Source organism: Nuphar pumila, chromosome 2, assembly GCF_984573655.1.
Source record: "Nuphar pumila chromosome 2, dmNupPumi1.hap1.1, whole genome shotgun sequence".
Taxonomy (NCBI): domain Eukaryota; kingdom Viridiplantae; phylum Streptophyta; class Magnoliopsida; order Nymphaeales; family Nymphaeaceae; genus Nuphar; species Nuphar pumila.
This window is the reverse complement of record NC_143250.1, coordinates 75184397-75199068: the sequence shown is the minus strand read 5'-3', so window position 1 is coordinate 75199068 and position 14672 is coordinate 75184397. Positions and strand designations below refer to the sequence as shown.

The following is a 14672-nucleotide window of genomic DNA, read 5'->3' as shown; positions in this document are numbered from 1 at the left end:
CAATTTGCATCAATAATAGACTAAAGAAAATATAAAAAAATAAAGAAAAATTCAATCTTGAGTATCTCTGCAAAAATAGCAAACTTATTAGTAGACAAATGTCAGGTTTTTAGGATTTATCTAATGATATCTGAAATTAAGGGATTTATCCAGATATAAGTCTTTTTTCATGCTTTCGTGAAATAAAAATCATTAGATAACATAATGGATGATGCATAACTAGATAAATAATAAATATAAACAACTTTGAAATTTGGATTTTGGAGAAAAATGACCAAAATACCTTAGAAAATTGACCTTTATTGCAAAATAGGGTTAAAAACAAGGTTTTTTTTTAGATTTGTTTTTTGTAAAACGCTTAATCCAGGGATCAAACGAATTCAAAACAAAGCCAAATTGGGTGGAGAGTACTTTAATATTATTATGCACATGATCAAACTCTAAAATCACGAAAATAATAGATGAAAGTAATTAAATATGCAAAAAGAACAAAATTTGCATGTGTTCGGGTTAAATCGAAACTTCGCGGTCATCCCGTTTATATGATATGACTAAATAACACAACAAATTAATTAAAAAAATTACAAAAAATGACATGAACACTTCCAATAAATCTAAAAATAAGATGCAATTGAAAAATATATTTTTGAGATTATTTTGAATATAAATATTAAATAAAAAAACAAAAATATGCTATTTTACCTACAATCACGTACCTGTCACAATGTTAGACCAGAATTGGATATCAAACGGTAGTGGAAATTTATGAATTTTTTCAAAGAGAAACTAAACATATTATTGAAAAGAACCCTTTTTACAAATTAGAAAAGCATCTTCGGTTAGGGAGATACAATTCTGGCAAGATGCGCCTAATTCTGGCCTATGCATAACGATGCAATAAAGACAAATCTGGTTTCGATTTTAAAGAAAGGTAGAAAATAGAATAAAAAATTATAAAAATTTCATAAAAGACAGTAGACATGCAGATGAAGACATAACTTTTTATGGATTGTCTATACGAACTTTGGTTAGGGAGGAATTATTCTGGCAAGTTGGCTTTACCTATGAATTGCGATTGAAGATTCAAGAAACACAGACTCTGGTTTTGGGCTTTAAGAAAATAGAAAATGATGGTAAAAATTTATAAAACTTACACCATATAAAGTAGACACACAGATGAAAATAACTCTTTTTACAGATCAGAGAGATCATCTCCGGTTAGGGAGATATCGCTCCGGCAAGATGGACCAAGATTCGAACCAGCCTGGCGATTCAAGAAACACAAGGTTTAATTTTGGGCTAAAGAAAAATAAAAATCAACTGTAGAACTTTATAAACTTTTTACAGAATAAACTAGACACTCTAACAAACATGACCGTTTTTACGGATTTGAAAAAATGATCTTTGATGAGGGAGATATGACCTCGGCAAGTAGCACCTGAATTTACACAATGTTTAAACAATGCAGGAAACAGGTCCCGACTTTGATTTTTGAAAACAGGGTTACAGACTCAAAAAATCTGATTTTTTATGGAAAACCGTGGACATGTGCATGATCCTACCATAAAAAATTTGGATTTAAATAATAAGTATAAACAGGCGAAACATTATCATTTTCAAACAGTCAGAATTGCATATCTCAGAAATAAAACCCTAATCATGATATATTCCGATTTATGCATGTAAAAATCATAAAAATATGGAATCAAGGGATCTTGATCATGCTTGAACATGTAGATGAAAATAACATAAACACAACATGGGAAAAATAAAAAAAATACAAGAGCATGGATTTGCATTGATCTAGCCATTAAAAGAAGGATTCGACCTATAGAAAGGTCGAATCTCGATCTTTTTCAGGCATTTAACAAAATAAATACGATCTAATCGTTTCTAATGGATCAAAAACGTGAAAATCATGTTAAGAGAGCATTAGATCATATTCTTGAATCATATTTATGATTCTTGAATGAAAAGAATGCAAAAATCTAACACATAAAGGGGCGACAATGAAATATTCAATGAAAAATCATGGAAAACAACAATAAAAAAAAGAATAAAATAAAAAAGGAAAGGGATGCTCACCTTGGGGCTGCTGCTGGACTTGAGGGGCTTGAGGAATAAGGAGATGAGAGAAAGATGTCTTGGTCGAAATCCCCAGGGACTATTTATAATTTTTTAAGCTTTTGTTTTTTGAGAGTTTTGATTTAATCGAAACTCTGTTAATTAAAAGGGGATAAGCAAAAAGGGGGGGGGATTCTTCTAGGGGTGTTCTAACATAACAAAACATTAGATAATTAACCTAATTGAATCATAATTAAACTCTAAAAATCTCAAATGTGGGTCCATATTTATTTTTTAAACCCCTAACTAGAAGTTAAAAATCAAGGTTAAAATGCCAAAAAAATGTGGAGTTTTAAAATCAATTTTGACTTTTTAAAACTTCTAACTTGAGTAAAACACTAACTAAACCTAAACTAACCTAAACACCTTCAAATGTGGCGCCACCTAATGTAGGCCCCATTTGATTTTTTAAAAATGATTTTAAAACTTGAAAATAAAGGGGTTAAAAATGAGTTTTTCAAAAGCTTTAAAAAAAGACACCAAGATTCATGCAATTTTTTTTTGTATTTTTGAAATGGACAAAGCATAAAATAAAATTAAATTGAATAAAGATGGAGTTATTAGGGTTTACACCCCTGTAAGGTGTGCCCTGCTTAAAGAAAGTTGTGAAAATTAAAAATTGGTTTAAAAAGCGAGTTCAAAATGAATCCAGATCGATTTTCTAAGGAGAATGTTTTTTAAAATAAGGAATGTAAAGCCTTGGGGATTGGCCAAATGACAAATGTTGATTTAAATCCCAGGTTTTTAAAATTGATTTCAAAACAAGGTTTTAAAACTCGAGTCTGGATTTGAAATTTTGAAAAACGAGACTGATGGATCTAAAAAATGACATGTAATGACATGCAATGCGATGAAATGCAATAAAATGATATGAAATAATAAGAAATGATGCAAATGACATGAAATGATATGCAAACCTGGGATGAGGGATTTGAAGCCTCGGACCCTTGGCAGAGACAAAGAATTAAACATTCCTATTCAAGGATGAAAATTGAGGACTCAACATTAGACTCGATATTGGATCCGATCCAAACGTAAATTGAGTCTCGGATATAACTAAAATTTTCAGGAAGATAACAGATCTAAGCTCCGATTAGTGGTTGTACCAGTTGGGGAAATGATAAAATGAAGTTCTGGACAAAAATTATTCGAAAAATGTTTTTGTCCTTACAAGGACTAGAGTGACACTGAAAATGAGGTTTGAACTGATCGCGACTAGTTTACATTGAATTCTAAGGCTTCTGAACTCAGAGGAACTAAAATAACACTAGCTCAACCAAAATCTTAAGCTGTATGAACGAGAAATGGTATAATTCTTAAAGAAATGATAAGAAATAACCACTGGAGTGAAATGGGTGATGAGACCGCACTGGGTTTGAGCTGGAATGAAGATCAATAATACTAAGATGAACTAAATCTGAAGCTCAAACACCAGCTCAACTAACTGGATTTAGCTCAATTTCAGTTGAAATGAGCCGAAATGGGCCAAAATGGATTCCAACACTATGGTAAATGGATTTGAACTGGAATCGAGCAACTTGAACTCCTGGTGAGCTCAAGTTGGACTTAAAAGAACACGATTAACTGAAATAGACAGACTCGGGAACAACTGACTGGAATTCGAGCTAGAAATGAACTCATTTCTCAAGAAATGAACTTATTTATCAAGAAATGAAGCAATTTTAGCTGAAATGGTATAAAATGAATAGGATTTGCTCATTGTGAGCTCAGAAGAGCTAGAAATGACAAACATTCTAACTATTCTGAACTTAAAAACGAGCTTGGTCGACTCTGACTGACTGGGATCTAAGATTACCTAGTGGTAAAATGGTAAATCTTTTGACAAGATGGGGTGAAATGACACCTAAACTTGGATCGTCCTAGGACTAGACTGCTAAGGGGGCCGACATCCGCTGAAAGGAATGTATGTGGATGAATGAGAAAATTTTGGGGTGTTTACAGCAGGAGGGTGTTGCCCTCATGCCCCTCTCATCTCTCCCTGCTTTTCAGTAGGAAGGTGCCACCCTCTTGCCTCTCTCGTCTCTCTTTGTTATTGGTAGGAAGGCGCCAACCCTCCTGCCTCTCTCATCTCTCTCCATTACCGGCAGGAGGGCATCACCCCTCCTGCCTCTCTCGTCTCTCTCTCTGTTACCAACAGGAGGGCACCATTTGTCCTACCTCTCCTGTCTCTCCTTGTCGCGCCACCAGGGAAGGGTTGGGGCCCTTAGCTAGCCGCCACAGCCACTACCTTTGGCAGTGGTCTAGGTGTTGACCTCGCCCCCTTTCCCCTGTTGGAGGATCGAGCTAGGGTTAGTCTTGTCCCAATTTGGGACCAGGCGTGGCTCGGCTTGACTGCCAAGCGCCCTCTCTTGTCCCCTTGCTATGCTCGAGCAACATTAAAAGCTAATGCTGTCTCGATTCGGTCCAACCCATGGGATGGCTTGGGTGCATCGAGTCTAGCTCGGTTTCACTGAACCAGCTCGGTCGAACCCAACAATTCCTCCCTCGGCCTACCTTGTGAGGCGCAATCGGGCTGAGCTCGGCTAGCATCGAGTCTAGCTCAGTTCTCCTTGATCCGAACCTGGCTCGATCAGAGGCAGCATCAAGCTGCCTCTTGCTTGACACAATCGAGTTGAGTTCGGCCAAGGCCAAGCTCATCTCAGTCCCTTATGGAGACACCAAGCTCGGCCCAGCTAGCCGTTGAGAGCGGCTTGGTCTTGGATGTGCGGTCCCCTGTTTCCTTGTTTGCACCGAACCTGACTCGGTCCAATTGGCTTGAATGGGGTTCAAGTTCAACAAGGGAGAGAGAGAGGGAAGAAGCTCGAGGCGGGGTAGGGTGAGGCAATTTTTTTAACTAATATATATAATTATATTTTATAATATATACAAATATTATACGAGCCAAGCCTCATAAAGTTGATTCGGTCGATCAAGCTCGGCTTATTTAATGGACCAAGCCTCAGAGCTTAGTTCAAGCTCGGCTTATTTATGGGATGAGCCGAGCCCGAGCTGGCTCGGTTCGTTGTTCAACCTTACTCGCATGTGGCCCAGCAAACCAAACGTGGAGGGGGCGAAGTAGACGTGGTCTGTGGTTCATTTTCACATACGATTTACTTTCATATGAAAAAGTACATGTGAATATTTCACCTTTTCTCCAAACGTGCCTTAAATTCAAGGATTCATTCTCCGAGTATTATTTTGAAACCTCCCCTCCTGCGGCTCTATTTTGTTTCCGAGGATTCGTTAAGGTTCGCCAAAGCCCTAAAAGCCCTCACTCGTTGCGGCTTGGAGCTGGAGAAGTAGCAACAACAACAGCAGGAGGGACGTCGTCATCATCATCGCTATCGTAAACCCTCGCAGGGAGTCAGCCGTAGCAACTTCATGCGCAGGCTCCCACTCAAATGCAAGCCCTCTTTAGATTCTCGGTGCTCCGGAAACCCACCGCCAGCATCCTCAACCCCCTCTCCCCCATAAACAAATTGCTGACCCCGATCACTGCATCCCCCCTTCCTCCCATCCTCCGTTCCTTCGGAGCTCAGCCTCAACCCGAAGAAGAAGATTCCTGCGTCCCCGCCCAGTTCGACAGTGCCGATTTTGACATCCCCGGCACCACCACCACCACCACTACCGCCAGCCAACCCCTATGGGATCAGGCATACCGCGACAAGGTGGATAAGTCCCTCTTCGGCGAGGATAGGAAGCCCGTGAAGGAGAAGAGGGATGGTCAACATGATAAGCGCGCCACGAGACTGGCGAAGGCGCTTCTCCAAGCGGCGTTGCAACGGCCTGACGATGAGGAAGAGGAGGATGAAGCGGTGAGGGTTGGCGGGATGGTGGTGAAGGAGGAAGACCAGATGTCGTTGTCTGTCGGGATCGTCGGGGCACCTAATGCCGGCAAATCTGCTCTCACGAACTTCATGGTTGGTTCCCTCATTTGCGTATTTTCTATCTCCTCCCTCATTTTCGCTTTCTCAGTTCCTGATTACATGAAGATGCATTATTCATCTCAGGAACCATAATTAGCAACTTTCATCACTTGATAGCACTTTTATTATTCTCAATCGTGTTTATTCGCCATTCTTTGAATATAAAACTAAATCATGATAGGAAGATACTGAGTTATAAGCTAGTTGGTGTATCATTGGCATGAAAGTAGCTCAAGGCTTTTTGAGAGTATGGAGCCGTCTCAATTTGCTCTTCGTTTTATCTAATTTCCTTCATGTCACATATGGTGGGATTGACTCTTTTTGAAGCAGATGACTTATTTTTTTTTTATGCGTGAAAAGATTTGGTTGTTAGAGTTGGAAAATGTTTTCGTAATGCTCTCATCAGTTCTCTATTTTTTTTTTGGTAGTTATAAATTTGTCTCACACTAGGCGGATAAATATTCTATCCAGAGAGTTTCAAGTAATTAAATAAATAAAGAAATGGATATATAACATGGAATTCAATGTGTAGTTTGTACTTGTGGTAACCGGATATTTCAAATTGATGCCACTATTTAATCAAAACGAGTTCCACTTTGTCAACATTGTTTTCCGTAGTTCTGCCGTCCATGCAAAATGTTTTCCTAATTGTGCTTGTAATTCTGTGTTAAACATGATTATGGCAATTACTATTGGAATTACTTTATCTTATCTCTTTCCAAATTCCTGTCACTGTGCTTGTCCTTCTTTATACAACATTTGCGTGTTTTTGTGCCGTACATCAACAACCATGCACAATTTTTGTATTTCTCAGTGTTATTATTCTCTTCAGTGTGGTCAACCGTACAGTAGAGCACATAATTTCTTATGAATTGTGTGATGTAGGTTGGAAACAAAGTTTCAGCCGTTTCGCGGAAGACAAATACAACTACTCATGAAGTCCTTGGAGTGATGACAAAAGGAAACACTCAAATTGTACGGTGAACATTTTCTCATGTCTTAAGTGCTATTCTGTGTACAATGAAAAAACTAATTGTATTTTGGTTAAGTCGAGACTAGTGATTCAATCTTGACGTGCACATAAAATTTCGCTCTTGAGCCTTTTTGAATCCAAGCTTCTCAATGCAAAACTCCTTGGATTATCAATTGCCAATAATGCAAAAAGCAGTCATTATTGTGCAGATTTGTAGACAATATTTGTATGCTGACTGTGATTGAATTGTTGGTATTTCGTCACAACAACCTTAAATCCAGGATAAAGAATAACTTGAAAGGAACAAGTATGCTTATAAGATCATCTTATAGTTGGCATACAACTTTATGCTCTCATGACTATAAATATGGCAATGTAGGAGCCATTGGATATTTCTGTTTCTTTTACAGTATTTGTATGCATTTATCCATTCCACATATCCTACCCCACCAATTATATAATGTAATTCAGAATGATAAATGGGTTGCACAAGTGCTATCTACAATTTTACATACAAATGGTTGGTGTATATGCTCTTTTCAGGAAGTAAATATTCTACATACCAAGGTAGTAAGTATCGTATCTTACCTGAATCGATCGGGTCCAAAATAAGATAAGTATTGTGTCGTACAAAATCATAAATTATGAATAAATTTTTTCTAAAAATTTCAAAAAATTCATAGTAAATAGCAAAAATTCTAAAAAAATCATAACAAATGAAACAATGATGAATTGTACAAAATACAATCATAAAATCACATATGAAACATTTGTCTCTATGAGCTGCATAAGACATCATAACCAAGTTTTTTAAAAATAACACATGAAACAATGAACAAGTTTTTTTAAAATATACCATCAATCAATCATCATCATCATCATCATTATCATCTTCTTCTTCTCCTCTTACAACTTTTGCATCATCTCCAATGTACATGGGCTCTTTATCATCTACGTTCTGAGCTCCTTGCACATTTATCCACTAAATGTACTTTTCATTTAGAATGTCTGCTTCTTCTAGAACCCCTGCATTTAATACATAAAAAAATTTCAAACTTATGAGATCAAATTGCTCTTTGTGCTTCCTTGATGATAATTTTTTTTAATTGTCTAAAAAGATGACATGAAAAAATTAAAATTAGTTGAATTTTGTATGATATAAAAACTTTAAATAAACACATAAAAATGACAAATAAACTTTATAAATTTATATACCTTTGCCTCAACCTTAGTTGTCAAAGGTGCTAGGTGGAGCCTAGGTGGTGAGCCCTTAAAAAGACTAGGCGGTACCTCAAATAAACACAAAAAATATGTAAACAAATTGTTAAAATTAATAACAAACATGTATACAACATAAAATAAATCAACAATAAGCAATAGACAAAACATAACATGTCGTCCAACACTTAAAGCAATTATATTAAATAATCTGCTAAAAAAATTGAAGAATAAATAAACAAACCATACAACTAACAACGTGAATGAACAATATATAAAAAATAAAATCATGTATACAAAAAAATTAATAAGTCAACAATAGACATAATATAATCAATAGACAAATGAAAAGAAAAAATGAACAATTGAATAAAAAAACTGCAATTGATAACCTTCTAAAAAAATTAAGAATAAATGAACAATTGAATAACCAAACCATACAACTAACAACATGAATAAACATGATAAAAAAACTAAAATTATGTATACAAAAATCTTAACAACAATTGACATAATATAAGCAATAGACAAATAAGAAGAATAAATGAACAATTGAATAAACAAACCATGCAACTGATAACTTGTTCAATGTAAATAAAAGGCAAGTAGGCAACTACATAATTTAAACACATTTAAACTCTTAACAATATTAACTTTACATCCAAATCATAAATCATAATTAAACTATTGAGAGTTCATGATAACTAAAAAAGTAAAAAATTACATGTAACCCATGTCTTATGTGCTAATCTTCATGTCTAAAGTCTAAACTATAAATATATAATATATTACATAATAAGTAATCCTAAACATGCTTATGAGATTTTATAAAAAATTTCAAAGAAACAAATAAAAATTCAGAAAGTAATGACTATACATATATCAACAAAATTAACATACTATTGGACTGTAAAAGATAGAAAGAAAATCGACAACATTAACTATGCATGCTTTCACAGAAAAATAAAAATTCAACTAATAAAAATTCATATTATATTACAGAAGATACATAATTACATATATATAACAATATATAAATATATATTCAATTACTCATAATGTATTAGTATAATCAGCAAAATATGAATTCAACATTTCACAAAAAAAATCATAGAAGCACAATAACACACATATATATAATCTGTGTCACAGGGATTCGGCTAGCAGGGTGCCGCACCCGCGTCGACGCGACTCGACGCGGGTGCGGGTGCGGCACCGGGTGCGGTCAACCCGATCCTGGGTGCGTTGACCGCACCCAGGATCATTTAGGTCCATTTGTTTTTTGGATTTAAAAAAAAAAAATTGCCCTGTGAAATGGGCCGCGAATTTGATTTTTTTTTTAAAAAAAATCTGCTGTCAGGGCCCTGACAGACAGGGCTGGCAGGCAGCTGCTGTCTGTCATTAAAAAAAATCTGCCTGTCAGCCCTGACAGACAGCAGCTGTCTGTCAGGGCTGACAGACAGCAGCTGTCTGTCAAGGCTGACAGCAGTCAGCTGCTGTCAGCAGCTGACAGACACCTGCTGTCAGCTGCTGACAGCAGAAAAACCCCGACCCCCTTATATATATATATATATATTTACATTTTTGCCCCTGCCGCACCCCCGCACCCGGGTTTTTTGGAAGTGCCGAATCCCCGCACCCGCACCCGCGCCCGCACCCGCACCCGCACCCGCACCCATGTGACATAGTATATAATACATTACATAAAAACTAATACTAAACATGCTTTTGGACTTTTATAGAAAAATTCACAGAAACAAATAAAAATTCAGAAAGTAATAACTATGCATATATCAACAAAATTAACATGTTATAGAAAGAACAGGAAGAAGAAGAAGAAAAAGGGACGAAAAAACAGGAAGAAGAAAAAAAGAAAAAAAAGAAAAGAGAAGAAGGAGAAAAAGGGGGTGGGGAATAAAAGAAGAAGAAAACCTGAGACAGAGTGAAAGAAGTAGTGAGAGAAAGAGGGAGTGAGAGAAGCAACAGAGGAGCAAGAGAGAAAGAGAGAGCGAGAGATAAAGAGAGTGAGAGAAAGAGATAAACAAAGCGCTTAGTTGTCAAAAGCTGCACCTAGGCTGTAACGATCCCAATTGACCTGAGAAAAATAGTGGATTTTTTTTTAAATATTTGCGGAAAACTTCCAAAGGATCCGGGGCACATCATAGATTTAATATACCAAATCACAAACCATTCCATGCATTGAATCACCTTCAAGTAATAAAATCAACCTTCATTAATTTAATCAATAAGTCAAAATGTCTAAGAATATAAAATCGACTATATATCCAATCATGTGCTCTAGTCAGAACTCAAACACCAATCATAAGCCTCGCAACTTCCAGTTAGCTAGTCCAAGACATCACTGAGCATTTATGCCTGTAAAACAATTTTAAGAAAACGGGTAAGAACCGCAGTCCTCGTACGAATTCCTTTAAAAATCCAAACAGTAAAGGAAATAACACAAATTTCTTCATGCATAAATTTCAGAGGAAATATCACAGGCAATAACTTACCACAATTATCTTACCATCCAAGCATTCAACCAAACATCATACAAATTCAAATATGTAAAGATGTATGAACTAATGCCGAACAGTAAAATATGCATGATTTACTGCACATGCATGAATAACTTATTAAGTTATTTATCAGAGTTGCTTTTGCATGCATGTCCCTATTTAAAGGCACACATTTAATTTCTATTTTTCTTAAATCTGCGGATACTCAAAATGGGTATAATTCTTGAAGTTCGAGTTAGGTTCTCAGTCCTAACTTAACACACAATTTGTATTTAATTACTACGTTTCACATTTGTTCCTCGATTGATATTAAGAATCAACACCATCTATCGAAATATTAAAAATCAATATCTAATGTCGGGGCATCAGGGAAATCAACATCTACTGACGCCGGTTTCTTGGTATACCAATAACTACAGCTGAGATAACAATACCATCTCAGGCAAAGTGGCTGAAATCTCTTTAAAACCGTGGCCGGGAGGTGAACCACACATAGAGTTCAAGGGTACAATCACACATGGAGTTTTAGTATCCTCACAGTCTCTCATGACCGTCATCCAAGATTTTCACATTGTGGAAGGGACGTCAAGGAAGAGATTAATTATACTGTTTTGGTATCTTTTATCATTTTAAATCAAAATTTAAGTTCTTTACACAATAACTGTTTTGCAAATCAATATGCAAAAAACAATTTCGAGCCCTGACCCTCACAATTTAATAGTGTAATTAAATTTGAAAAAACAATATTTTTTAGAAATAGATTTTGCAATATGCATAAATAAAATCAACATTGGAGCAATACATGTTCCTGGCCTACATGACCCATAGTGGTTCACACGTAACCACTAACATATCTTAATAAGTAATTTATGCAAATTGGAAAATTTCAGTGAACATAAGCATACATAATTTTAAAAAATGTTCACAATGCACATTCAAAATACAAAATAAATGCACATTAAGCTAAGTACATACGCATGCGAATACAATGCTTGCAGTGTAACGACCCCAATTCATACCCCTTGAAAATGCATATTTTTTTTTAAGAGTTGAGGAAATCTTCTTAGAGACCTGGGGTCCTTACAGTTCCAATTTCAGCTGGATAACCACACACCACAAACAAACTTACATTTATCATCCATAACCGACCAACCAAAATCTTTTATTAAAGAATCTATAATAGTCTCATACTCAAGTCTGCAGGAAATAAAAAAACTAAAAGAAACAAAAGTAGAGCCACTCTGTTCATAAGTGAAACAGTTTGAAGCAATTGTGGCCCTTGTATTTCTATCAGAAGCCAGTCGACTTTACTGATCACTGGTGTCTACAAAAAACCATAAAAGTAGGGTGTCAAAATCCGAAGAATCCTGCCTACAGGTCCCTCTAGTGAATCAAATAAGAATAAAAGACATAAATAAGATTCATGTAATATTTTAGAGGGATACAATTATAACCAATTCATAAGACAATTAATCGTTCATGAAAGAGAGAAACAATTATTAAGCATGAGAGAACATTTAATAAACCACATGGCTCACAATTTAAGCAATAAGGGCATTTAACATGCATCAAAGAACAACACCATGCATTTATCAATATATAACATCTAAGGGAACAAATAAACATGCATGATCTAATGCATAACAGGAATATGCATGATTTATGTGCAATGCATGAACCCTTTATTATCTTTCATTTAAGCTTCCCTCTTTCCATATGCATGCCCTATTAAATACATACAATTTAAGTTCCTATTTTTAATTACCGTTGCCCGCGGATACACCAAACGGGTAAAATTCTCGAGGTCAAGTTGGGTTCTTAGGGTAGCTTAACACACAATTTGTATTTTATTACTGAGTTCCAAACTTAGCCCTCGGCCGATATCAGAAAACAACATCTTCTATCAGAACATTGGAAAACAACATCAATGTCGGGGACACCATGAAAACAACATTCATTGATGCCACTTTCTTGGTATACCAAAATAACAGTTGTGTTTACACACCACCCCCAAGCAAAGTGGCAGATTCTTCCTAAAACCGTGGTCAGGAGAAAAACCTCAATATCGAGTTCAGGAGCAACAACAATATACACAGAGTTTTTGTATCCTCACGGTTTTCCCCAAACCGCAACTTCCAAGATTCCCACACTAAAGAAGGGACATCAAGGAAACATAAATTACATTGTTCTTCACTTTGTTTTATCTTGTTATTAATTATCTCTTTTCATTTGCAAATCAGCATGCAAAATGAATAACATAAGCTTGCAAATCAACATGCAAACATAAGCTTGCAAATCAGCATGCGCAACTCTATACGGTCTACCACCCATGGCAACAATAGAACATCGCAATTAAAACCATAATATAAATGTGATTTTTGCGATGCATTTAAACAATTAAAGAAAGAGCAAGCCAGATCTCAAGGCTCTCCAAGCCTCTGATGATTCATTTAGACCATCGATGCATCATACGTAAAAACCATAACAACTTGCAATGTATGCAATAAGGTCAACATGCTTCCAATTGCATATTTATACACGTCAATTTAACCATGTGCATGATATGTCCCATTCATATGCATGTGTTCACCATTCATGTGCGTGTGCCTTTACAAAATCATTCTACATACATGCATTCACTCATGAGTCATCTCAAATAGAACAATGAACAACTCATGCATTTATGTACATGTGAAACACACATCAATGCATGTATGCACGTGCATATGCAAGCAATCTTGCGCTAATGTCTTACTCAAGCATAGTATGTCGATTCTAACACCATTCTTTCCTTGGCAAAACATGCATGTAAGTATATAAGTATGTAAGTGTAATAACAATAAACTTTCAAGATCCCTGTATTTTAGAACTACATGATGACTTAAATCAGTGATGCATCTATGTGTAAGTAGATACCCCCTGTATATTCAACTTCATGTAACTACTATAAAGTCTCCAACCTTTGTCTCTAAAATCTCAAAGAAGGCTCAGATTGACTATTCAAAAGACAACCATTAAATGCATGCAAAGCGTAATACAATTTCTGCAAGTCACCTACAAACTAAGAATAGGAGGAGTATACATATTATTGTATTAACACCTATTAGCATTATCGCATGGCAGTTTAACATAAAATGGTATATATATGCATATAAGATCAACTCTCACTCACATAATCTGATCCTGGATCAAACTCCCACACACACAAAACGATCAGAGGTCTGACCGTTTTATGCCAAGACCAATACCTAGCTTAGGATTGGACAAGCTTCATAATTTACACAGACTGCATGTTTAGAAATGACAATTATATTCAGATTATTCCCAAAACAATTCACGCCTTTCATTAGTTAACAATTTCGAAACACAGATATTCCATGCTTTATTAATGTACAACATTACACGTTTCCAAGTATAAGGAAAATGCTCAACATGCAGACTTATGCAAATAGAATTCTGTACTTACTACACTACCTCCTTCAATATTCGACAAGCATATTAATCATTTTTTTTTCATAAACAGTAAAAGAAAAAAAAACCTGTTCAAACCTATGGCATGTGATATCAGTCCCAATGAGTTTTTATTTGAATTTAGAAATATGACAGTGTAGCAAGATGACACAAAATATTAAACAATACATAATATAGAATCATACTACTCGATATATGATATTCCAAGGTCTGAATATCAATTTCCCAAAACTTTTTACATGCAAAATCAAACATTTGTATTCAGCACACACACTGAATTGAGATTCTGCATTTTGCACAAATTAAGCCCACATAAATGGGTTGCCGCACTGCTTTTCATACTTGAAACAAACACACAACCAAAAACACGGCAGACCCTACAACAATTGATTATGGAAACAACCAGAGCCCTTTGCTGCAGAATGTTTCCAACACAAACAC

The 14672-nt window shown here is 35.7% G+C and overlaps 1 protein-coding gene across 1 annotated transcript in view; it reads left to right on the top strand.

Annotated features, from left to right (window-relative positions):
• Window positions 1–5406: 5406 nt before the first annotated feature.
• The window catches only part of LOC149845778 (GTP-binding family protein), a 72974-nt gene continuing 63708 nt past the window's right edge, over window positions 5407–14672 (top strand). Inside the window, exons 1-2 of the mRNA XM_089995997.1 lie at window positions 5407–6044; window positions 6936–7025. Of these exons, the coding sequence (XP_089852123.1) occupies window positions 5526–6044; window positions 6936–7025 (609 nt within the window). The 5' untranslated portion in view covers window positions 5407–5525. The remainder of the gene's footprint in view (window positions 6045–6935; window positions 7026–14672) is intronic.